The sequence below is a fragment of the Arabidopsis lyrata genome (assembly GCF_000004255.2).
Source record: "Arabidopsis lyrata subsp. lyrata unplaced genomic scaffold ARALYscaffold_2, whole genome shotgun sequence".
In the NCBI taxonomy this organism is placed as follows: domain Eukaryota; kingdom Viridiplantae; phylum Streptophyta; class Magnoliopsida; order Brassicales; family Brassicaceae; genus Arabidopsis; species Arabidopsis lyrata.
Genome location: NW_003302554.1, coordinates 14,561,701 through 14,585,610, shown reverse-complemented (window position 1 = coordinate 14,585,610; position 23,910 = coordinate 14,561,701). Strand labels below are relative to the sequence as shown.

The 23,910-nt window shown below is 36.6% G+C and overlaps 5 protein-coding genes across 5 annotated transcripts in view; 4 read left to right on the top strand and 1 right to left on the bottom strand.

Moving 5' to 3' along the window:
- LOC9324855 (cysteine-rich receptor-like protein kinase 10) overlaps positions 1-2,079 on the top strand; it is a 2,702-nt gene extending 623 nt beyond the window's left edge. Inside the window, exons 2-6 of the mRNA XM_021034596.1 lie at positions 1-119; positions 262-472; positions 580-814; positions 950-1,100; positions 1,449-2,079. The exon at positions 1-119 is cut by the window's left edge and continues 14 nt beyond it. Coding sequence (XP_020890255.1) covers positions 1-119; positions 262-472; positions 580-814; positions 950-1,100; positions 1,449-1,895 — 1,163 coding nt within the window. The 3' untranslated portion in view covers positions 1,896-2,079. The remainder of the gene's footprint in view (positions 120-261; positions 473-579; positions 815-949; positions 1,101-1,448) is intronic.
- An 820-nt stretch (positions 2,080-2,899) lies between these two features.
- LOC9323391 (probable phosphoglucomutase, cytoplasmic 2) lies at positions 2,900-7,290 on the top strand. The gene is made up of 18 exons (XM_002888745.2): positions 2,900-3,043; positions 3,356-3,437; positions 3,537-3,592; positions 3,944-4,057; positions 4,178-4,240; positions 4,385-4,504; positions 4,608-4,708; positions 4,833-4,892; positions 4,995-5,094; positions 5,173-5,333; positions 5,426-5,521; positions 5,660-5,723; positions 5,811-5,892; positions 5,972-6,150; positions 6,241-6,317; positions 6,401-6,533; positions 6,634-6,750; positions 6,848-7,290. Exons 1-18 carry the CDS (start codon positions 2,963-2,965, stop codon positions 6,917-6,919), a joined length of 1,758 nt encoding a protein of 585 aa, XP_002888791.1. The 5' UTR covers positions 2,900-2,962; the 3' UTR covers positions 6,920-7,290.
- A 994-nt stretch (positions 7,291-8,284) lies between these two features.
- On the bottom strand, positions 8,285-9,111 carry LOC9324854 (21 kDa protein). The gene has a single exon (XM_021034595.1). The coding sequence runs from the start codon at positions 9,051-9,053 to the stop codon at positions 8,460-8,462; it is 594 nt and encodes a 197-aa protein (XP_020890254.1). The 5' UTR covers positions 9,054-9,111; the 3' UTR covers positions 8,285-8,459.
- Positions 9,112-13,021: 3,910 nt separating this feature from the next.
- On the top strand, positions 13,022-15,166 carry LOC9324853 (DEAD-box ATP-dependent RNA helicase 5). Its single transcript, XM_021010083.1, has one exon. It carries the CDS (start codon positions 13,022-13,024, stop codon positions 14,855-14,857), a length of 1,836 nt encoding a protein of 611 aa, XP_020865742.1. The 3' UTR covers positions 14,858-15,166.
- Positions 15,167-16,589: 1,423 nt separating this feature from the next.
- LOC9323390 (endoglucanase 8) lies at positions 16,590-20,857 on the top strand. Its single transcript, XM_002888743.2, has 7 exons — positions 16,590-17,255; positions 17,342-17,749; positions 18,134-18,226; positions 18,322-18,483; positions 19,793-19,904; positions 20,062-20,225; positions 20,337-20,857. Exons 1-7 carry the CDS (start codon positions 17,049-17,051, stop codon positions 20,667-20,669), a joined length of 1,479 nt encoding a protein of 492 aa, XP_002888789.1. The 5' UTR covers positions 16,590-17,048; the 3' UTR covers positions 20,670-20,857.
- Positions 20,858-23,910: the final 3,053 nt, after the last annotated feature.

Below are 23,910 nucleotides of genomic sequence, written 5' to 3'. Positions count from 1 at the left end.
TTGAGCGAATTGCTGCTATGGAGCAAAAAGTTTTCCCATTTCAAGTTTTAGTTTCCGCTACTAAAGATTTTCACCCGACCCATAAACTCGGTGAAGGTGGATTTGGACCCGTCTTCAAGGTAACCTCAATTTTGACATACACAGAGCTCAAAGTTTCCATTTTTATGGTTGTAGTTGTAAAATTGTCTGAAGTGTATTATTGTGTGTGTGTTTTCATGGGTTTTGTTAGTTTGGCTGATGAGATTGATTGGTGTGTAATAGGGAAGATTACCTGACGGGAGAGACATAGCAGTGAAGAAGCTATCACAGGTTTCAAGGCAAGGTAAAAACGAGTTTGTTAACGAGGCTAAGTTGTTGGCTAAAGTTCAGCATCGCAATGTTGTTAATCTTTGGGGTTATTGTACACATGGAGATGATAAACTCTTGGTCTATGAGTATGTCGTAAACGAGAGCCTCGACAAGGTCTTATTCAGTAAGTTTTTCTTCTCAATGAGATTGGTTTGTACTTTGTACATTAGAAGAAACGACAATGAGAAGATGACGATTTTAATATGTAGTGGTTGCTTCATTTGAATGCAGAATCCAACAGAAAATCGGAGATAGATTGGAAGCAGAGGTTTGAGATCATAACAGGCATTGCTCGAGGACTGCTCTATTTACATGAAGACGCGCCAAATTGCATCATCCACAGGGACATTAAGGCTGGTAATATTTTGCTGGATGAAAAATGGGTTCCTAAGATTGCTGATTTTGGGATGGCTAGACTCTATCAGGAAGATGTAACACATGTCAACACTCGTGTTGCAGGAACCAAGTATGATTTCTCTATTGTTTAACCCTTAAAAGCTCATTTTACATATTCTTTTTACTAATTTCTTGTGGACTCTTTTTGTTTGTTGGTGTTAGTTAATTAACGTTCAGTGCTGCTTCTTTTTTTTCTTATGCGCAGTGGTTATATGGCGCCAGAGTACGTAATGCACGGGGTTCTGTCGGTAAAGGCAGACGTATTCAGCTTTGGGGTTTTGGTTCTGGAGCTCGTAAGTGGACAGAAGAACTCGAGTTATAGTATGAGACACCCTGACCAGACTCTTCTTGAATGGGTAAAGCCTCTAGTCTCTGATCTCATGCTTTATTGTTTATAGCGTTGTTGTGAAATTTGGATGGCACGACCCGACCAGTTTTTTAAAACTCCCACCCCGTTTTAAGCTGCGCTGATTTAATACCCTGATTTCAGCCCACGATTAAACTGTAAACAACAATAAGGGTTTTACCTGGTCCGTCCGGTCTGACAGGTTTCGACTCAAAATGGGCCGGACGGACTGGCACTGATTTCTCAAAATGAAAAAAGGGTCATCCTGTGGACCTCACGGGCTTGCAGTCCACCATAACAACCCAATTTTCTTCAGCTTAATATAACCAATGCTAAATTCTTTCCGAATGTGACACAGGCATATAAGTTGTATAAGAAAGGCAGGACCATGGAGATACTAGACCCGGATATAGCATCTTCAGCTGATCCGGATCAAGTCAAACTTTGCGTACAGATCGGACTACTCTGCGTTCAAGGCGATCCGCATCAAAGACCGTCCATGAGACGGGTATCTCTACTTCTCTCGAGAAAACCGGGACATCTAGAAGAACCGGATCATCCTGGTGTCCCGGGATCTAGATACCGTCGTCAAACTCATCGTCCTTCAGGAGCAGCATCACTTGGAACATTGTCGACCACTGGTTCCAGTACAGATTCTTTCGGTTCGAACTTGAACACAAACACCGGAACCGGTGGCAGAGTTACCCCCGCATCTTCTAAAACTTCGACTCGGAGTAATGCCACTAGAAGTGCTGGTCAGAGCTCTAGCTCAGACCCTCACGGGAAACGACCAATGAGTTATTGAAGTACATAAAATCTGGTCACAGGTGATTGTAAATAGCGAGCTGCATATATAATATTTGGTTCACAATTTATTTATTTTTGCTTTTGAAAAGTAAATTAATTTTGTTTTGACTGCGGTAGTGATTAAGTTTTGTAGTATGATTTGTTATATTTAGAGGAAAAAAGAATTATGATTCATTTGTTACATTTGTATATTAGAATAAAATCACTTGTAGTCCCCATATCTAGGTCTCCCTTTTTGGCCTCGTACGTATAAAAGAATATTCTCTTGTTGAATTTGACAATGACCATTAACGGTCTTCAACGTCTTTACAATTATTTAGCTTCTCTTCCCCGACTAAGATAGTCTTTGTTAGTTTGGGGTTGAGCTCTTTGATTATGTCTGGATTTTATCTCATCTAGGATTAAGCGATGGTTTGCTTAATTATTTGATCGTTGTGGCGTTGAACGGTCTAAGTGGTTCTCGATTATTTTACGGTTCATCCGGGAAACCCTTGAGAAAGGCATTCATTGAAAAAGAAGCATCATTTACGGAGAAGGTCATGTTCCACTCTCTTGTTTTTGCCATAAGTGTTGAAACCCGTCTTCATAGTTTGTTGTGCGGGAAGTCCTTGTGGTGAGCTTCGAGAGTTTAGTCTCGAGACAAGATTTGTTTGGTCTTTGCAATGTATTTTCGAAAACTCCCTTCCTCGTTGTAGGTTATGGGTCGAGCATTGTGTCTCTTTGAAGTTTAATCTCTTTTTTACTCATGTGTATTGTAACCTTTCCGAATCAACATCAATATAATTCAGTGAAGAAAATACAAAAAGATGATGAAAAATATGTAAGGATCAAAAAAGAAAATTAACTGAAATTAGAGGGAAAAAAAAAAAACGTTAGAAGCGTTCTAATTTTAGGGAATTTAATACAGTTTTGGGTAAAGGTAGGTCCACTAAAAGACAAAAAGAGACGAGCCACACGCGTCACCTTCTCGTTTAGCCTTCTTTCCCTTCTTCCTCAGACTCTTGTGTAAAGAGGCTTTTAGCATCATCTTCCTCTTTCACCTTCAGGCTTCGTTCAGATTTGAAAATGGTGTCGTTCAAGGTCTCTGTAGTCTCTACTTCGCCTATTGATGGCCAGAAACCTGGAACTTCTGGGCTCCGTAAGAAGGTTCGTTCGCTTTCGAAATTGGATTAGAGATGTTATTCTGATTCAGATCCCAACGAAATTGATTTTTGTAGATCTTATGGATTGAATGAATTTGTAAGTTGGTTTAACAATTTGATCTGATCCGATGAGATTTGAATTCACGAATTGTTTCGTTTTAGCGAATTTTGGTAGATTTTGAAACTATATGTGCCGCTAATTGTGTTAAAACGTTGCACTGACGTGTTGAGAAAACAGATTCTATCTTAGTTTCTTCGAGTGTTCTTGTAGACGGATGTGGAATCTCTCTGATACTGTGGTGGCATAATTTGACAGGTGAAAGTGTTTAAGCAACCAAACTACCTTGAAAATTTTGTTCAGGCAACGTTCAATGCTCTTACTCCTGAGAAAGTTAAAGGTAAAAGATCTCTCTTACCTCGCTTTGATTGTTGTTATTCAGGTAAAGGTATATGACTGCAAATTCCATCTAAGAAAGAGTATTTGTTAACTTGTGCAGGTGCCACACTTGTGGTCTCTGGTGATGGTCGTTATTATTCAGAGCAAGCTATTCAGGTAAGAAGCTTTACATGTCCTTTGTTTTTTTTTTTGGCAAACTTCGTTTTGTGTAAGCATAATAGTAAAGAATATAACTCTCCAGACACTTTGTTTTCATAATAGTAGAGAGAGGGCGAGGAATTAGAGTTTATGAACTTGGTAACATTTTTCTTTGAAGATATTCTCTACATTTTATTACTGAAAATAGTTCTGTTCCACTACTTTCAAGTTCATTTGGCTAACATTGATTGAGCGGCTGCTAACATTCCACTACGTTTTGAATCTTTTTTTTCATGAAAAGATTGTTCATAAATACCACATGATCATTCTTTTTAGCGGTTTATACAACTTTGTTTCCTACCTGGACAGATTATAGTTAAGATGGCAGCGGCTAATGGTGTTAGACGCGTGTGGGTTGGTCAAAACAGTCTGCTATCAACTCCTGCTGTATCAGCTATTATCCGTGAAAGAGTAGGGGCTGATGTGAGATTTCTTCCTCTAAACTCATACTAGTTACTTTTCTCTTGGGTTGTTGCCTAAGGCTATTCTTGTATGCAACATGTAATGACGTGATGAGAAACTAACCCGAGTCTCCACATTCAGGGATCTAAAGCCACCGGAGCATTTATATTAACTGCAAGTCATAATCCTGGTGGCCCAACTGAGGTCAGTTTGTTCTTGATTTTTTGTTCTCACTCTTTTCTGCTTGTTCCTCACTTAGTGTGCTTTGAATCCTTGCATCAGTTTAGTAAACTATATGTTCATCTCTCTGATACCATATGCTGTGATTTGCTGCTATTCTATTCACAGGATTTCGGAATTAAGTACAATATGGAGAATGGTGGACCAGCTCCTGAATCAATTACAGATAAGATTTACGAGAACACAAAGACAATCAAGGAGTACCCAATAGCGGAAGATCTACCCAGGGTATCTAACATTTCTGAATGATCCTCTTATTTGTCATCATCTTTTTCCATCTTGTATTTTACTAATCATATCTTTTTGCTGGACTTTTTGATTGAATGCACAGGTTGATATTTCTACCATAGGTATAACCAGCTTTGAGGGACCTGAAGGAAAGTTTGACGTCGAAGTTTTTGATTCCGCAGATGACTATGTTAAACTAATGAAGTAAGTAGTTCCATCTTTGTATCTGAGAGAGACAACAGTTCATGAATCTACTCCCTCTCTAGTCTATGTGAATGGTTCCAGAATCTGCGCTCTCGAGGTTCTTATTTTTTTTTCGTCTCTTCAGGTCAATCTTCGACTTTGAATCCATCAAGAAATTGCTATCATCTCCAAAATTTACGTTCTGGTATATAGTTCATCAACATCCATAAACCTTTTCTTCTGAGTTTGTTTGCTTGTATAGGCTCAATCATGTCTTTGATGTTTTATTTCCCATCGTTCTATGAAGCTATGATGCATTGCATGGAGTGGCTGGAGCCTATGCACACCGCATCTTTGTCGAAGAACTAGGTGCAGAAGAAAGTTCGTTGTTGAACTGCGTACCCAAGGTATCATTTTTGTCTAACCAAGAAATATCATTCCTTAATATGACTTTTATGATTTTATTAAAACACGACTATGTACAGGAGGACTTTGGAGGAGGTCATCCGGATCCCAATCTTACCTATGCTAAGGAGCTTGTGGCACGCATGGGATTGAGTAAAACTGATGATGCCGGAGGCGAGCCTCCAGAGTTTGGCGCCGCTGCTGATGGTGATGCAGACCGAAACATGATCCTTGGTAAAAGGTAGCAGACTAATGCTCTTTGAAGTGAGAGCACAGAGATGTGTAGCGGGTATACCACTCTCAACTTTAACCAAAAATATCTCTTCTCTGCAGGTTTTTCGTAACTCCTTCGGATTCAGTTGCCATAATTGCTGCAAATGCTGTTGGGGCCATACCATACTTCTGCTCTGGTTTGAAAGGTGTTGCAAGGTATGCATCCCGGTTCTTCTTTTGTTTGTTCCGGGTCATAGATTGAAAAAGTTGGACTTTGGTGTCATATGTTTCTCTTTATTATAGATACTACAATCTTTTCTCATTTAATTCTCAACTTTCACATTCGTATCTCAGGAGCATGCCCACCTCAGCTGCCCTTGATGTCGTTGCAAAAAACTTGGGTTTGAAGTTCTTTGAGGTAGATGTCATTGTGAAGCTTCTATCTAGCTTCTATTCATTGCATTTACGTAACATGGTCTATTTCTCTAATACATCTATATTCCAGGTTCCAACAGGCTGGAAATTTTTCGGCAATCTAATGGATGCTGGGATGTGCTCTGTATGCGGAGAAGAAAGCTTTGGAACTGGTGAGCTTCTATTGCTAGATCTTCACATATTTTGAAACCGTAACAACCCTACACAGCTCACAAAGAAGCTTTTCCACAGGTTCGGATCATATCCGTGAGAAAGATGGGATCTGGGCAGTTCTTGCTTGGCTATCAATACTGGCTCACAAGAACAAGGAAACCCTTGATGGGAATGCAAAACTGGTGACGGTTGAAGACATCGTCCGCCAGCACTGGGCTACATATGGCCGTCACTATTACACTCGATACGACTATGAGGTAAAACTGACAAATTTTATTATTGTGTTATAGACAATATGTAGAATAAACAATTCCCTTTTAACCAATTTCTAAATATTTCCTCCAAAGAACGTAGATGCAACTAAAGCTAAAGAACTCATGGGGCTCTTGGTGAAGTTGCAATCTTCACTTCCTGAAGTCAACAAGTATCTCTCTCCACTTCTTTTCAAATCCATTCCTTTTTCACTTAAAATGACTTTCAGACTCACGTATTTGAATAATTGGTCAGGATTATAAAGGGAATTCATCCGGAGGTTGCAAATGTTGCGAGTGCAGATGAATTTGAGTACAAAGATCCAGTAGATGGCTCTGTTTCAAAGCACCAAGGGATCCGATACTTATTCGAGGATGGGTCACGACTTGTAAGTCAATATGTCTAAAATGGATTCATAACACAGTAACAATTCAACAACTTGTGAAATTGTAAAAGCTAATCCGGGCTTTCTTTCTTTTGTCACGAAGGTGTTCCGTCTCTCGGGAACTGGCTCAGAAGGAGCAACAATAAGGCTCTACATTGAACAGTATGAAAAGGACGCCTCAAAGATCGGCCGAGATTCTCAGGATGCTCTTGCTCCTTTGGTCAGATTCTCAGATACCTTAATTACTCCCAAAATTACTCATAATCGATCTTTTTCATGTTTATTTAACACCAATTGTTAATCTCTGATTTTCACAGGTTGATGTTGCTTTAAAGCTGTCGAAAATGCAAGAGTTCACCGGCCGATCATCACCAACTGTTATTACATAAGACAGCTTTCAGACGATGCTGTCTCGAATACTATCATTCCAACTTCACTTCTTATGAGTTTGGGTTATTACTATACATCTATCTTCAATGGAAAATACATTAGGTTGGCAATTGAATTTTGCTTTGTTGATCTCTCCCCTCAAATAAAATTAAAAATGCCACAACGTTGGAGCATGTGTGGCAGATGGAGACGTAGCAAGAGAAAAAGCGATCCAACAATAACTGATACCTACGGTGTACAACTATAGATATTGGACCCGAGCGATAGTGATGACAAGCCAGAAGACAGATGTTTATAATTTGTCTCGTGAACTTGACTAACAAAAACTTTCTGACAGTTAAGAACTGGAATTTGGCATGAATTTCGCGAATCAGATTGTGCCAAGTGTGTTATCGTGACATTTTTATTTTTTTGTTAACACCCGAATCCCCGGAGAATCCACGAGCTATATAATAGAATGGTTAGGTTATCAGTTAAATGAAAAAGAAAGATGAGTCAAGGTTCACGGGTTCTTTTATTTGGTTTTTAAATCCAAAAGACAAGAGAAGCATCATTACCATCCAAACACTCCTCCCAGTTTAGGCATTTTTCCTTTGTCGTTTCTCCATATTTGTGTCTTTAACTAGACTTTTGTCTCAACAATGACTGATGCTTTCGCTAACCATCAATTTCTTATATACATAAAGTTGATGGTTAGCTATTATATATATGGAAAATCATAGGCCAAGTACAATCAATATGTTTTTTCTATCCATAATAGATACTTCTACTTGTTACTTGTTAGTTTGTTCAAAAAAAAAAGTTGTTACTTGTTAGTTTCTCGAGAAAATTCGATATTTCGATCATGTCGATCATTTCTTACTATCTTTTTTTTTTTACTACAATCATCAATTCAGGAGAAGTTAAGAATATGTTTCCACTTTCAGGCTTGATGGGGAAATTAATCTAATGAATAATGTTTTCATATTCGTTGAAGTTTTTTAGTTTCTAAAAAACATAAAAAAAGTGAGCGATACTTCAGTGTTCGATAGTACGTACCTCTCCGACAATATATATTTGAAACCCGAGTGTTCTATCATATAAACTCCCGAGGGGGAGTGGAGTTACAGCGCATGCATGCAAATGCAATATCAATTATGCATTGGCTTCGTCATCAATAAATTAAATCAAGAATCTTATTTATAAGAATTGTAATTTATGTTCAATTATATATTTATCACGTTCTCTTAACGTACTTTTATATACCATAAAATAATCTAAGGAAATCCTAAAACGACAACCGAAATGGAAGAAAAACGAAAAGAACCTGATTCTTTTTAACAGCGCTGTTTTCATTTATTTGCAAAAACTGAAATAAATCCAAGTAAATAATAACTTCGACAAAAAAAATATATTAACAACCAAGGAAAACTCACATATTGTTTCAGTATTACATGCAACAACGGTAGTAATTTTAATTTATTAATACATTTTATAAGTAAAATTTATTTTTTCAGGATAAAGAAAGACTCGAACGATCAATGACTAAGATATTATTAATTAATGTATTACTGACTCGTCGGCATAGCGGTTAACTAAAGCGAGCGCATTACTAGTGAGCTTCTTGACGACATCGACTCGAGAGCAGACGTCATCTTTGATGGAGCCGTCTTCGTGGACGTCTTTGAACCCGTCCGTACAAGTATACTCGTTAGTGAGGGCTGCGCTAAGCCAAGTCTTGACATTGCTCATCTGGAACCTAAAAGACTCGACCGAGCCAGACGCGGAGACAAGCTCCTTCATCTGTTTCATCGAGCCTCTCATATCGTCGACAGCATCTTTAAGATTCTCGAAGCAGTCTCTAAGGACGGGGGTTGGGTGGTCGCGGTTATAAGCGTTTTGGAGGTAAGAGATAAGGTGGAGAGTGTTGTGGAGAGTGAGGGAGATTGCTACGCGTGCGAGGCGGTTCGAGTCATTTTGGATGGAGTTGGCAAAAGAGGAGAGAGTTGAGAAGCAAAGGTCCGGGTAGAGTGTGGTTTTGCAGGCTGTACGGATGAAATCGGAGCCGTTTGATGATGGGAGTGGGGGATCAACGGTGAGGATTGGTGGAAGAAGGGAGGATAAAAGAAGTATAAGGAGAATAGATCTCATCATTGTTATGTGATGTGTTTGTGTGATGTGTTTGGCTCTTTTGGATTCATGAGCCTTCCTTTTGGAGTTATTTATAGTGTCGTTTAAAAATATCAGATTTTATAGAAAAAAATTAGAGGTTGAGTTTGGAGGTGAACAAAAATATCTGCCAACAATTATCTGCAAGCATGTTTAATGGGCCGGGCCGGGCCGGGCCGAACTCAAATCTAAAAACTTATCATATGAAAAGAAGTTAGTTTCTTTGATTTGAATTGTATCCGAACACAACGCACAGGCTAAATAGCTTTGTTAAGCCAATAAGCCCATATATATTTGAACAGAGATGTAACTCTTAGATCAACCAGATAAGCTTTTGAACTTCGTATAATTTAAATATTAATATTTTAATATAAAAATAAATAGACCACTAAAAAACAGACATGCAAGAAAAATCTCTAAAATGATTAGAAACGTACCTTATATAAGAGCATTTCCATCAGTGAATATCTAAAAAAAATATTATTATTGCTATGATTTTACTTTTTGATTAAATTTGAAATAATTAATTAAATTACACCAATCAAATTAAAACACTTGGTAAAATGGTTTTTCAAGAGTGTATTAGGATTTTTCGCCCTAGACATTTTTCTCATTCTTTCTCCTTCTTTTTCTATTTTTTCATTATTTTAATTGCAAAAAACTGGATCTCCAATCCTTATTGGAAATGGTCTAAAAGGTACATCTCTTGTTCTTTCTTCTTTTTAATATTTTAAATTTTAGGTACCTTGTAAGAAACATACGTTGAGGTTGCTCTCAAGATCCTAATGATACACCACAACAAGCAGTCCTAATTCCTAAACAAGTTTCGTTTTTATGGTTACTTTGTATGGTTAATATTCAAACTAACAACATTTATTCTCAATGATGAGTATGTTGAGACGTATCATAAGTTTCTCTCAAGATAAGGAATTAATGTCTGGACCTATCATGTTATAGGAACGCTAGTGACAACGAACATATGATGGTTCATGCATATCACCGATAAATTAACAAATTTTCCATTCTATGATATAGTATCTCGGTATCCGATTGTGGTTGGTCTAAAAAATACATGGATTTTTATTTCGATTACGAAACTACCTTTACCATCTTGGTTCTTCCATTCATTAATTAGCATCATTTTTTATTTTATTTTTGCGATTAGATATATTTCTCAAAAAACATGTATAGTAGATATATATGAGTGAAAGTAATTTGAACAGCTAATTAGAATCGTCAATATTTAGTTTTACTTGTATATCCATCGCTTTAATCACTTTCTATCTTGATATTGTTTGATCCAAACCACCAGTATATAGATCTTTAACCTATTGTACAAAAGTTTAGATTCGTTTTGATCTCTTAGGTTTCTTTTTAGCTATATAGAAACAAATTCATAGAGACTATATCTACATTTTTGGATGTAACAACAATGTTCCTCATATATCCCATAAAACTTATTGAATCAACTGGTCCAAACAAATACAACGCTAATATGACCCAAAGACACTAATCACTCGGCCTAAACTTGAGGCGGATTTAAAGACATCACGGTATCATAACATGATAACATCCTTCTTACTTTTTCTGTTCTCTTTTTTTCTTGGCCGTCCATTTCTTTTTTTTGGCAAAATAATTTTGCTTGAGGAAAAAACAAAAATAATTTTGGTGAGAATAAAAACAAAAAAAGGTTTTCAAAAGATACGTGGCTAATACAGCGAAGAGGATCGATCACATGCACCAACACTATTTACAACAATCCTTTTAGGCTATACTATTATTTGTTAGTCAACCCCGTAACACCATTTGTACCCATTAATCATGACCATTTTGCATAGATTTTCCACCAAAAACGGCGTCGGATAAGGTTTTTGGCCTTTTGTGTTTCTTTTTATTTGTGTGCAAACTGCAAAGCTTAATTTCATTTTAACCGTACTATGCGGAGATTTAAAATTGGATAAAGATGATTCATTCATTACGCGGACATAGTAAATTAGTAATGTATGTCGCTTTGTCGTTAATACTCATAAATTCATGTTAATGATTCTATGATTTCCAGCTATCTCATTAATTATTAAGACGTTTAATTGGAGTTATTAGCAATTGTGTATGATAATATGATTAGCATTTTCATGTGCCATGCCCATGCATGAGGCTATTTTTTGTTTAAAATTTATATATTCTATCAGAATTTTTATATATACTAAATGCTAATTTGTCTATGCTTTTGTCTACTAATTAATTAACCTTTACCTTCACTGTTGGTTTAAGCTTGAAAGAGGCTTAAACCGGAGGTTACTTAAACCGCAAGATGTCGGTTTATTGAAGAGATAAAGACTAATTCTTTAGGAGTTATCTAGAGAATATTATGTAATCCTAATTGAGTTATGATTAGGTTTAGAGGTTGTGGCTATATAAGCATATATCGAGTTGTGATATAGCTTATGAGATTGAGATAGAGAGTTTTATGTGTTTAAGGTTTTTGAGAAAGAGAGTTTGAGAGTTTGAGTTCTTGAGATTAATAAAGAGAGTTATTCTTTAAAGAGTTGTTCTTATATTGTGTTTGATTCAATAATTGGTATCAGAGCGTTGCGATCTTCTTGGGAGCAATGGCGGAAGATGCACTGGTTCTCGTAGATCCAAAGAAAGGAGGAGGGTCTACATCTATTCTTTGTCCGATGCTGAACACCACCAACTACACCGTATGGGCGCTGAGGATGAAAGCTGCACTAAGATGTCATGAGGTATGGGAAGCTATTGAACCTGAAACAGAGGCAGAAGTAGTAGACAAAAAGAAGAACAACACGGCTATCGCGCTGTTGTTTCAGTCAATACCAGAGGCACTTGTTCTGCAGATAGGAGATTTGGATTCTGCAAAGAAAGTTTGGGATGCTATAAAGTCGAGACATGTGGGAGCTGAACGAGTCAAAGAAGCACGTCTACAAACACTTATGGCTAACTTTGAGAAACTCAAGATGACTGATACAAAGAAAATAGATGAGTTCGCAGGAAAGATGGCAGAGATATCTTCAAAATCTGCTTCTCTTGGAGTAGAGATTGAGGAATCTAAGATGGTTAAGAAGTTTCTTAACAGTCTGCCTACTAAGTTTATTCATATAGTGGCTTCATTAGAACAGGTATTAAACCTTAATACCACCACTTTTGAAGACATTATAGGAAGACTTAAAACGTACGAAGAAAGGATTGTTGTTGCAGAGAATGCACCAGAAGATCAATCAAAACTCATGTATGCTAATTCAGAAACACAAACGTTTCAAAACAATTGGTATGCAAATAGAGGTAGAGGTGGCCGAAGAGGAAGAGGTAGAGGTCGCTTTGGTTACTCGCAAGGTAATGGTTACCAACAGAACAATGAAGGATACAGAGACGCGAGCAAGATAACTTGCTATAGGTGTGACAAATTGGGATATTACGCATCGGACTGCCCTGACAGGTTGCTTAAACTCCAAGAAACGCAAGAAACCAAGAATGATGACACACAAGAGGCCGATGCACTAATGGTACATGAAGTTGTATACTTGAATGAAAGGAATGTAGTTCCAAATAAATTTGAAACAAGTTCAGGTGTTGAGAATGTGTGGTATTTGGATAATGGAGCTAGCAACCATATGACGGGAACCTTAGCTTATTTCTCTAAGCTTGATGAATCATTCACAGGAAAGGTGAGATTTGGTGATGATTCTCAAATTGACATCAAAGGAAAAGGCTCAATTGTGCTTGTAACAAAAAATGGAGAGAGGAGAGCTTTACACGATGTATATTATATCCCGGACTTGAGAAGCAATATTGTGAGTCTCGGCCAAGCTACGGAGTCGGGCTGCGATGTGAGGATGCGAGAAGATTACTTGACTATGTATGACCGAGACGGAAAGCTATTGATTAAAGCAAAAAGGTCCAAAAATAGGCTATACAAGGTTATCATGAGAATTCTGATGGATAGAAAATTCCAAGAGCTTCCCATCTCCGGCGAACCTTTAGTCGTTGAGAGTCCGATGACCAACAAGAAGACGAATAAAAGTAAGAGAGAGGAGAAACTGAGTGAGAAGAATAAGAAGAAGGATGTCCCGGAGAAGAAGCTAGAAGCTGAGGAGTTAAGTGTTACCAATGGAGGAGAAAGTGAGCAACCGAAGGTTGTTATGACTGGGAAAGATGTGGAAGAAGCAAAGTACGCAACTTTGAAGACTTTTGCTGAATCGAATTTGACGGAGAATGTTTTAGAAAAGCCATCTCCGATTCAGTCACATAAGTGGCCAGTTTTGTTAGATGGTCGTGATCTTATCGGGATTGCAAAAACTGGGTCAGGTAAGACATTGGCTTCTGGGATTCTTGCGATTATGCATGTGTTAAAGAAGAATAAGAAGATTGGTGGAGGATCAAAGAATGTCAATCCTACTTGTTTGGTTCTTTCTCCTACACGAGAATTGGATGTTCAGATTTCTGATGTTTTGAGTGAAGCTGGAGAACCTTGTGGTGTGAAATCAATATGTGTATATGGTGGAAGCTCTAAAAGGCGTCAAATAAATGCTATTCGATTTGGAGTTGATATTGTCATTGGTATGCATGGTCGTTTGAGAGACTTGATTGAGTCTAATGAGCTTCGTCCCTCGAAAGTTTCCTTTGTGGTATTGGATGAAGCAGATCAAATGCTTGATATGAGTTTCGAAGAACCTGTTCGGTTTACATTGAGCAAGACAAATAAAGTTCGTGAGATGGTTATGTTCAGTGCAACTTGGCCTTTGGATGTTCACAAATTGGCGCAGGAATTCATGGATCCAAACCCAATCAAGGTAGTCATAGGCTCCGTAGACTTAGCCGCCAACCACGACGTTACGCAAATCATTGAGGTCTTGGATGAACGTGCGCGGAAGCAGCGACTTGTTGCCTTACTAGAAAAATACCATAAATCTCAAAAGAACAGGTTTTTGGTACTTGCTTTACAACAAGGTGAAGCCAAAGGGGAGCATTATGCAGATAAGAGTACATTCCATGGCAAAGAGGAGAAAGATTATCAAGGAAGGTCTTGGATTAAGGCTATGAGGAAGGAGATTTTGGAGTTAGGATATCTTGATGACGGTTATAATTACTTGGAGCATTTGAGAGAGATTAAGAATCCTGGTGGTGGTTCTACTTTCTATGCGGATTCTAAGTTTGAAGTTGATCACGTTGAGTCTTCTCAAGAGAAAGGTAAAGACAAAGCAGAGCCCACCAGAGAAGTGATGGTTGACAAAGAGAAAAAAGCCAAGGCTGGAAGTGACAAAGAGAAGGAAGGAGAAGAAGAAAAAGAAGGACTGAAACTTGAAGATGAGACCGAAGAAGAGAAAAAAAAGAGGGAAGAGAAGGAAGAATCTTTCGAGAATCTCTGCAAGACGATTAAGGAAATTCTTGGAGACAAAGTTGAGAAGGTTGTGGTCTCAGACAGGATTGTGGACTCTCCTTGCTGTCTAGTAACTGGTGAATACAGATGGACTGCGAACATGGAGAGGATTATGAAGACAGAGGCGTTGAGAGATAGCAGCATGAGTGGTTACATGTCGAGCAAGAAAACAATGGAGATCAACCCCGACAATGGTATCATGGAGGAGCTTAGGAAGAGAGCTGAAGTTGACAAGAATGGCAAGTCCGTTAAAGATCTCGTCATGAAGCTGTTCGTGACAGCTTTGTTGACTTCTGGATTCAGTCTTGATGAACCAAATACGTTTGCTGCTAGGATTCACACAATGTTGAAGTTGGGTCTGACATTGATGGTGATAAGAAGATTTCAAGCTTAAGGGGGAGATTGTTGGTTTAAGCTTGAAAGAGGCTTAAACCGGAGGTTACTTAAACCGCAAGATGTCGGTTTATTGAAGAGATAAAGACTAATTCTTTAGGAGTTATCTAGAGAATATTATGTAATCCTAATTGAGTTATGATTAGGTTTAGAGGTTGTGGCTATATAAGCATATATCGAGTTGTGATATAGCTTATGAGATTGAGATAGAGAGTTTTATGTGTTTAAGGTTTTTGAGAAAGAGAGTTTGAGAGTTTGAGTTCTTGAGATTAATAAAGAGAGTTATTCTTTAAAGAGTTGTTCTTATATTGTGTTTGATTCAATATTCACTACGAAAAAATCTCACGATTTTGATACTTTAAACCAAAACATATAAAATGTTAGCAGTCGTTTTAATCGATAATATGCTTAGATGGTTGATAAATGTTTTTTTATTACTCTTATACGTTCGTAGGAAATCTTTTGTTTCCAATGCATAGTAAGAACTCGTATCCTTAAGTACCAATGCTTTATGCTTAATGCCTCATTAGAGATATAAAATGAGATTGAACTGTGTTCTAAATCATCATCATATAAGGAACACAAAGAAATACTTAGCGGTTGACAAAAAAAAAAAAAAATACTTAGCAATATAATAACTTTCCCATAAAAATGAAGAAGAATACAATAAACTTTTATGAAAAGGAAAAAAAAAACTATATAATAATTGTCCATTTTACACATCACATGAGTAAGTGGATTACAGATTGCAATCGATGAAATTTGGATCTTAGCTAAAAATTTATTACGTTACTATATACATCGAGTTTTAAGATGTTCATAATCTCAACCACAACCACAAGTTTGAAGAAACAAGAAACTGAGTAATAATAAATCGGGAAAAATGTCATTAAAATCCCCAACTTATTCAAAACATTGATTTAAATCCTCAACTCATGACGAAACGAAATAAATATCAAACTTATGTTGACTTTCCAAATAAATATTAAACTTATGTTGACTTTCCAAATAAACACCAAACTTTCATTGACTTGGCCATATTAGGCATGACGTTAAGTGAGTTAACAAACAATGTTAACACCTGTTAGTGTTGATCAAAATACTAACAAGTATTCCTTCTAAACACAAAACGACGTTGTTTTGTCATAACTGTTCAATAAAATCCCGAGTTTTAAATCATACTCTATTTAGGGTTAGGGATTTTGCTCGATTTGGGGATCTAAGATTGACTTTAGGGATTTAATTCAATCGTTACGACAAAACGACGTCGTTTTGTTGTTATATGAAACAATGTCGTTATCAATTAACACATATGTTAACAGAAAATTACCTCCGTTAACGAGATCTATTAACCCACTTAACGTCGTACCTAATATGGCTAGGTCAACGGAAATTTGATATTTATTTGGAAAGTCAACATAAGTTTGATATTTATTTGGAAAGTCAACATAAGTTTGATATTTATTTCGTTTTGTTATGAGTTGAGGATTTATTAACCCACTTAATAAGTTGGGGATTTTAACGACATTTTTCCCATAATAAATCAAATAAAATTTCATGGCTGATGGAATCTTTTCTCTAATTGTAGGTCCAAAAAAGCCTAAATTAATGGTGAAACAAAAATCAAAATTCAATAGCGATTTTACTAATTATGTCTTGGTTAAAAAGAGGAAAAAGCAAAAAAAAAATTAATCACAAAACTCCAAAACCACCTAATTGAGATCAAAACACGTGTCGCATGCCAATAGGGCGGTGGGTCACATGGTAAAAATTTCACTTTTATTTTAACTTTCTTCATAATTCATTTCACAGATTTCAACTTTTTTATTTTGCTATTTTGGATTTTCTCACCGTACACCGACGGCGTACCACTCCTTCCACACCGTCTACATTAAATCCTCAAAAAACCCTAAAACCCGAATCCAATAACCCACCCGGTCCAACCGGTTATTCAAACCCGGTCAATCCAAAATTCGCCTCGGAATCCAAACCTCCATACCCAATCTAACATGGAGCTACATCCAATAAAAAAATTCCACGTGGTGACCATTCATTGGCTCTAATTCTGGAATCCAAGAGGACCTTTTTAGTATAAAGAGCCCCTTCGTTGGTCCTATCACCTTCTCTCTCACTCACACTAACAGAAAACAAAAAAAAAAGAAGAGCACCAAAAAAAAAAAACAGAGAAAAGAATGGCGCGAAAATCCCTAATTTTCCCGGTGATTTTGCTCGCCGTTCTTCTTTTTTCTCCGCCGATTTACTCCGCCGGACACGATTACCGCGACGCTCTCCGTAAAAGCATTCTCTTCTTCGAAGGTCAACGTTCCGGTAAACTCCCTCCAGATCAACGCTTAAAATGGCGCCGTGACTCAGCATTACGCGACGGTTCCTCCGCCGGCGTAAGTCTACTTACATACATTTCAATTTTCTCCTTCGTCTAATCTCTGTTTTCCGACGAAACATTTTTCGCCTAAAAAAATCTCAGGTTGATTTATCCGGAGGTTACTACGACGCCGGAGACAACATCAAGTTCGGTTTTCCGATGGCGTTCACAACAACGATGCTTTCATGGAGTATAATCGATTTCGGTAAAACCATGGGACCGGAGCTTAAAAACGCCGTGAAAGCAGTCAAATGGGGAACAGATTACCTCCTTAAAGCGACGGCGATTCCCGGCGTCGTTTTCGTCCAAGTCGGAGACGCTTACTCCGATCATAACTGTTGGGAAAGACCTGAAGATATGGACACACTTCGTACTGTTTACAAAATCGATAGAGCTCATCCTGGTTCTGACGTCGCCGGTGAAACCGCAGCCGCTTTAGCCGCCGCTTCAATCGTTTTTAGAAAACGCGATCCTTCTTATTCCAGACTTCTTCTTGATCGTGCTACTAGGGTACGTTACTCTGTTTCACACTTTAACCATATTACATAGCATTGATTGTGGTAATTAATTTTAATCATAACTAAAATTGTTAAGACTGTGGCCGTTAAAGCAATTTTTTAATATTATTCTCTTTGTTTTTTTGTTTAATAGTCAAAAAGTTTTTAATTTTAATCAATTATTCTTTGCTTGTGAGATAAGAGATTCGTCTCCATTAATAATTGTTTTTTTTTGTTTATAGTTGGTCCATTTCTATGATTCGTTTTTAATAATTTGACTTTGTTTTGAGTATTTTTCTTACGTATATGTACTATTGAATAAATATTTTATCTGACGTATAGAAGATATATCAAAAACTCACGGATCTGAGATAAAAATGTTGTAACGTGGTCGCAGGTATTCGCGTTTGCTAACAGATATCGCGGCGCGTACAGTAACAGTCTCTACCACGCGGTTTGTCCTTTTTACTGTGATTTCAACGGTTACCAGGTAAAAGAAGTTATAGTTACTTTTTAGTTACCTATTTTAGTATCAGCCGTTGGATGATAAATGTTGAATTTGACTGACATCTGATGGTGGTGCAGGATGAGTTACTGTGGGGAGCGGCGTGGCTACACAAAGCCTCGAGGAAACGAGCGTACAGAGAATTCATTGTGAAGAACGAGGTGATTCTTAAGGCTGGAGATACCATTAATGAGTTTGGTTGGGACAATAAGCATGCTGGGATTAATGTCTTAATCTCCAAGGTAAATACTTATCACTTTTAATAGTATTTCAATTATTTTTCTGGTCAATATTGCATGGTTTTTGGTGCGCATTGATTGTTTGCTTATAATCATGTGTCAAGATTTGGTGTGGAATTAGCAAGGTTTTAGGGAAAGAGTGGCGTTTTTTTTTTTTCATATGTTTGTTTGGTTACAAGGGGACTACTAATGTATAAGAATTAAATTAAACATAGGTAGAGAGATGGTTGTGTCTGGTATATCACGTGTTTGTGGCACGACTTTTGATCATATAATTGGAAGTGGGGTTCACATTTCAATTATATGTTGTATGACCTATCTAGTTATTTTGGTCTTCTATATGTGTGCTTCAATATCTTGGAACAAACCGGCTTAGATTAGATGTGTGAACCAATGGAGTCTTTTGTTTAGATATATTAGACACATAAAAGTGGTTTGAAAACTAGGTCATGTTAGAGTCATGCTTTATTATGGGATATTAAATTAGAGAAGATAAAATGGGGGATGGATGATTGGACCTTGCACATGATGAATAATGGGAATTAGCCAATTAGAAATGGTCATGTGATGTGGGAGCTAAATCTTAAGGTAAGACATACCTCATTGGACATTCCCCTTTTTTTTGTCCAGTGTGTGCTCAACATGCCTCCTAGATTTGGCTTCATATAATTTTTAATAATATAACATATTACCAATTGGAAGCCAGAGCCTCACATGGACCCATGATCCATGACTACTTGACTAGTGAATGGATAAAAAAAATTGTGCATTTTTCGCATATATCTATATTATACTATAATATATAAACTTGATAATCCAATGTAGGTAGGTGAAATGTATACAGTATGATTTTGTGAGTTTGCATGTGGGGTGTATCACATGAGTAAACCTCCTATTTGTGGTTTTGGATATAGAGAGTATTTAAAAACTAAGGTATATAGCAAACATTATTATTAGTATCAGAATCAGAGTATCAGGCCTATTGGGTCAAGTGGGGACAGTAAAAGAGGGAAAGGGTAAAGAAGTCTTTGGATACTGTTACCAAGCATGTGGCTCAAACTCAAAAGGCTGAGAAAATAAATAAAGCGTCGTGTCCCTTACCAGTTCCCATTCTGCTGCAAAAGCCTAAGTGGGTTTTTTTTGTTTTGTCATTTCTCAACGGTCTCTTTTTTATCAAATTGATTTTTCAAAGGCCCTTTCACCATCTCAGTTTTTTCACATGGCGCTCTGTGTCAAGGTCCTTGATCTTTCTTGTTATTTTTATTAGTCTTGTCTTTATAGTTGTTTTTTGGCTTCTTGTTTTGAATTACAGGAAGTGTTAATGGGAAAAGCCGAGTATTTTGAGTCTTTCAAGCAAAACGCAGATGGGTTTATCTGTTCTATATTGCCTGGAATTTCTCACCCTCAAGTCCAATACTCTCGAGGTAATAATACAAAAACCCATCATTTTTTTCTCCATATCAAAGTACTTTTTCCCACATTCACGTGATTTACTTTTGTCTATTCCTCCCAAAACTTTTTCTATGTTTATCATTTAATTAATTAGTAGTAATCTGATATATTTTTGTCTTACATACACAGGAGGGTTACTAGTGAAGACTGGAGGGAGTAACATGCAACATGTAACATCACTATCTTTCCTCCTATTGGCTTACTCTAATTATCTGAGCCATGCCAAAAAGGTTGTGCCTTGTGGCGAATTAACTGCTTCCCCATCTCTCCTCCGTCAAATCGCCAAGCGTCAGGTAAGAGAAAAAAAAAAACATTGGTCCCAAATTTCAGACCCAAAAAAACAAAAAACATAGCCGTTTAGCTCTTTGGGACCAAAGCCTTTTGTTTGTGATTTGTGTGAACAGGTGGATTACATTTTAGGAGACAACCCGATGGGATTGTCTTACATGGTTGGATACGGTCAAAAGTTTCCACGTAGGATTCATCACCGTGGCAGCTCGGTTCCTTCGGTTTCAGTCCATCCGAGCCATATAGGGTGCAAAGAAGGCTCTCGCTATTTCCTAAGCCCAAATCCTAACCCAAACCTTTTGGTTGGTGCTGTAGTCGGTGGACCTAATGTCACCGATGCTTTTCCAGATTCAAGACCTTACTTTCAGCAGTCCGAGCCCACGACTTACATCAATGCACCACTCGTCGGCCTTCTCGGTTACTTCTCCGCCCATTCTTCTTGGCGATGAGCGATGGTCTTATTAGTTACTATCTCTCCTTTAGAGGTGTGCTGGAAAACTTTAGGCCACCCTAATCCTTTTTTTAATTATTATTATTAATGTTATTGCCACTCTTTTATTTTCTACTACTTAACCAATTGTATTGTAAGCCCGTAATTAGTGAAGAAGAGAAAGAGTTGTGTCAGTGTTTAAACTTATCTTTGCAGTCATTACTTTTTTGCAAATAGATGACTAGTGAACTATTAAATTCATCTAACTAAGTTCGTAAACGTAACAATTCATTATTTGTTTGTTGTCCTAATAAAAACGCTAAATTGAAAAGATATTGTGAAAACTGAAAAGGTTTAAACCGTTACCACTCTTATTGTAGACCTGGTGTATAGATATCAGCCCATTGGTGACAAAAAAGAAGAAGTCATCGGCCTATTAGTGAGGCCCATATAAGTGCGCACCGAAACAACCTTTAAATTACTTGAAAAAAAATTTCGTTGCAAATATCAGAAATGGGTTTTTGATTTTTAGGCTCCTCGATATCTACATGTTTTCATCTTCGTTTTTCTTTAGTCTAATTGAATTGATATTATGCAATTGTTGTTACATATGGCGTAAATTGTCGGAGAATTTACAAATATCTAAAATGATAAAATCTCTTCATAGATGGCAATGCCTTGGGCCAGGGGTGGCCTTCAGGAGAGCAGGTAGGATGAAGCTCTTTGGGCTTCTAATTGTAGGGATGCGTAAACAAAGCATTCAAATCGTTTATATAAAAACAAGCAAGACGTGAATTTACTAAAAACTTTAAGAAATGTAAATTATATGTGAGTTTAATCAAGCAGTTATTTTTATTATCTTTGTTTCAATTGCTAGTTTGTTCTAAATTGAATATGTTATATTATAATACTTGAAAATTTAATATTCTAAGTTTGCAATGTTTTCCACTATAATACAAAATATCTATTTTTCAAAAACCATTTTAAAACTCGAGAATTTATGTATTATTTCATACTTTTGTGATATTCAAACCTGTTATCGCATAGTATTATAATTATGATGTCATAAAACAATAGACGTTTTTCTTCATAGTATCCAAGATATTTCATAATCAGCTTTGATTCTAACTAAAATTTTATATTTCTTTTTATAAGGGATGTTCATTTCAGGCCTAATTTATATGATTATAACCAATGGAGCATTGATACATATATCTTCATATGATTATAACCAATGGATGATTGATACATATATCTTTGGGAACCACAAACCGTAAAAGGAAGAAACAAATTCGGGGTTTATCTCAAAATTGTACTTTGAAACGTAAGACAATTATCTTTTTGAAATAATACATGTTAGATTGTTGATCGCAGATATATGTTCATGTCCAGTATCCATGTCCTTGTACCTTGTCTTTGTGTTGTGTTGTGTTGTGTAAAAACGTACTCTATACTAATAGATAATTAAATAAGAAAGAAAAAAAACTTGGTTTTCTTCAAAAATATATAAAAATGATGTAAAATGATATTTTTCCGTTTTAGTTTAAGTGTTGTTTTAGTACTTAACATATCTGTAATTATAATTGTCTTTTAAGATAACTGATAACAATTTCGATGAAGTAGCGGAGAGTAACCAAGATTTTAGAGAAGGCTTACATGCTAATAGATTTCATATGTTATGTCCATTTTTTGTATACTTGTTGTTGTCTATCATTTTGTTATCAATTTCTTTTATTTATGTTAACGATCGTATTAAAAAAAATTGTATTTTGTAAACTCTTTATGATACAAAAATTTTGATTTGCCGATTTTAAAGGTCTGTCATGCAATTTTTTTTTTTTAAATTCTAATTTTATCTCTATTGTTTTAATATAATAACCAATAAAACAATTTATGGAGTGTATATAAAGGGACAAAATAGAATTTCAATTGTTTTCTTAATTTGGATGAAAAAGGTTAAACAACACTTGATCAAAAATGGAGGAAAGACAAAATATCAAAATCAAAAATATATTTGTTAATTAAACTATGTATAAACATGTACGTTGCAGGCCCGGCCCACCCATAAAACAGGCAAAACATCTGCTTTAGACCACAAAATATAATAAAGTTTTTAGGGCCACATTACAAAGAAACTTGCTAAGCCTAGTAGTTATGTAGTTAATAAGTTAGTGTCAAGTCTTGAGTTTGAATCTCGTCTTCTACAGTTTTTGTTTAAATTTTTAACAATAGTTTTAAATAAAAAATTATATTATTGAAATATGCTTGAGGCCCCAAATATCCAAAGACCGGGTCTGGTACGTTGTATATTGGTTTTTAGTTTTTTTACTAGTAATATTGATAGTCACAACCCGACTTTATTTCCACATGTTGTCAAAATACAATATGAGACACTCACCCACTCACATGTTAAAAAATATGAAGCAGAGTACTTACTTTTTTGAATGGAGAATGAAGGAGATAACATAAAACGAGTGTTGGGAATCATAAATCCATCAATTCATGAAACAATCTAAACACAAACGGACCAAAATCAGCCCCAACAAAGAACTTTTGAATTGTGTAGTGGTAGTTCAAATTGCACAACTTGGTGGGGGCATGAAAGGACAAGTGAGTAAATGATGATGGATTAATGTGAAACTCAGAATCCTTTTGACGCCTTGGTTTAGTTCTTGCCACCTTTGTTTTGAAATTGCTGGTTGAAGTTGTACCAAACCGAGATGTAAATGCACATATACACGAGCGAGAGGATATGCAAAATGATAAGACGACAACGATCGTTCTTATCCACTCATAAATATGAACGTGTTTTTGGTGATGAATTTAGAGGTTAAGCTCTTTTGTGTCCTCCTCACCAAACTTTTGCTTATGTGCATCCCTTCATCATTATTACTTTCATACCATAATTGTTTGCCTCAACAATAAATATATCTATAAGATCTTTTCACTTGTGAAGAGAATCTCTTTGTTTCGTAATCAACATGGGAGCTGTGGTCTAGTGGTAAGGAAGAATTGGAGAAAGATTGGAAGGAATTAACCCAGGTTCGATCCTTCTTGCAAACAAAAATCACATTTGTTAGACTTGGGCCTTGGTCCAAGCAATTCACATGGTATCCGGAATCAGGCTAACTGGATATCTCCGGACATTAGTCGGAAAGTATTCCAAATTTGGGGTTAGGCAGTGTGGTAGTCCGAATCCACATGGTAGCACTTCGATGTGTTCCCCCCGAAAATGACCGGATAAACCGATCGGGTATATC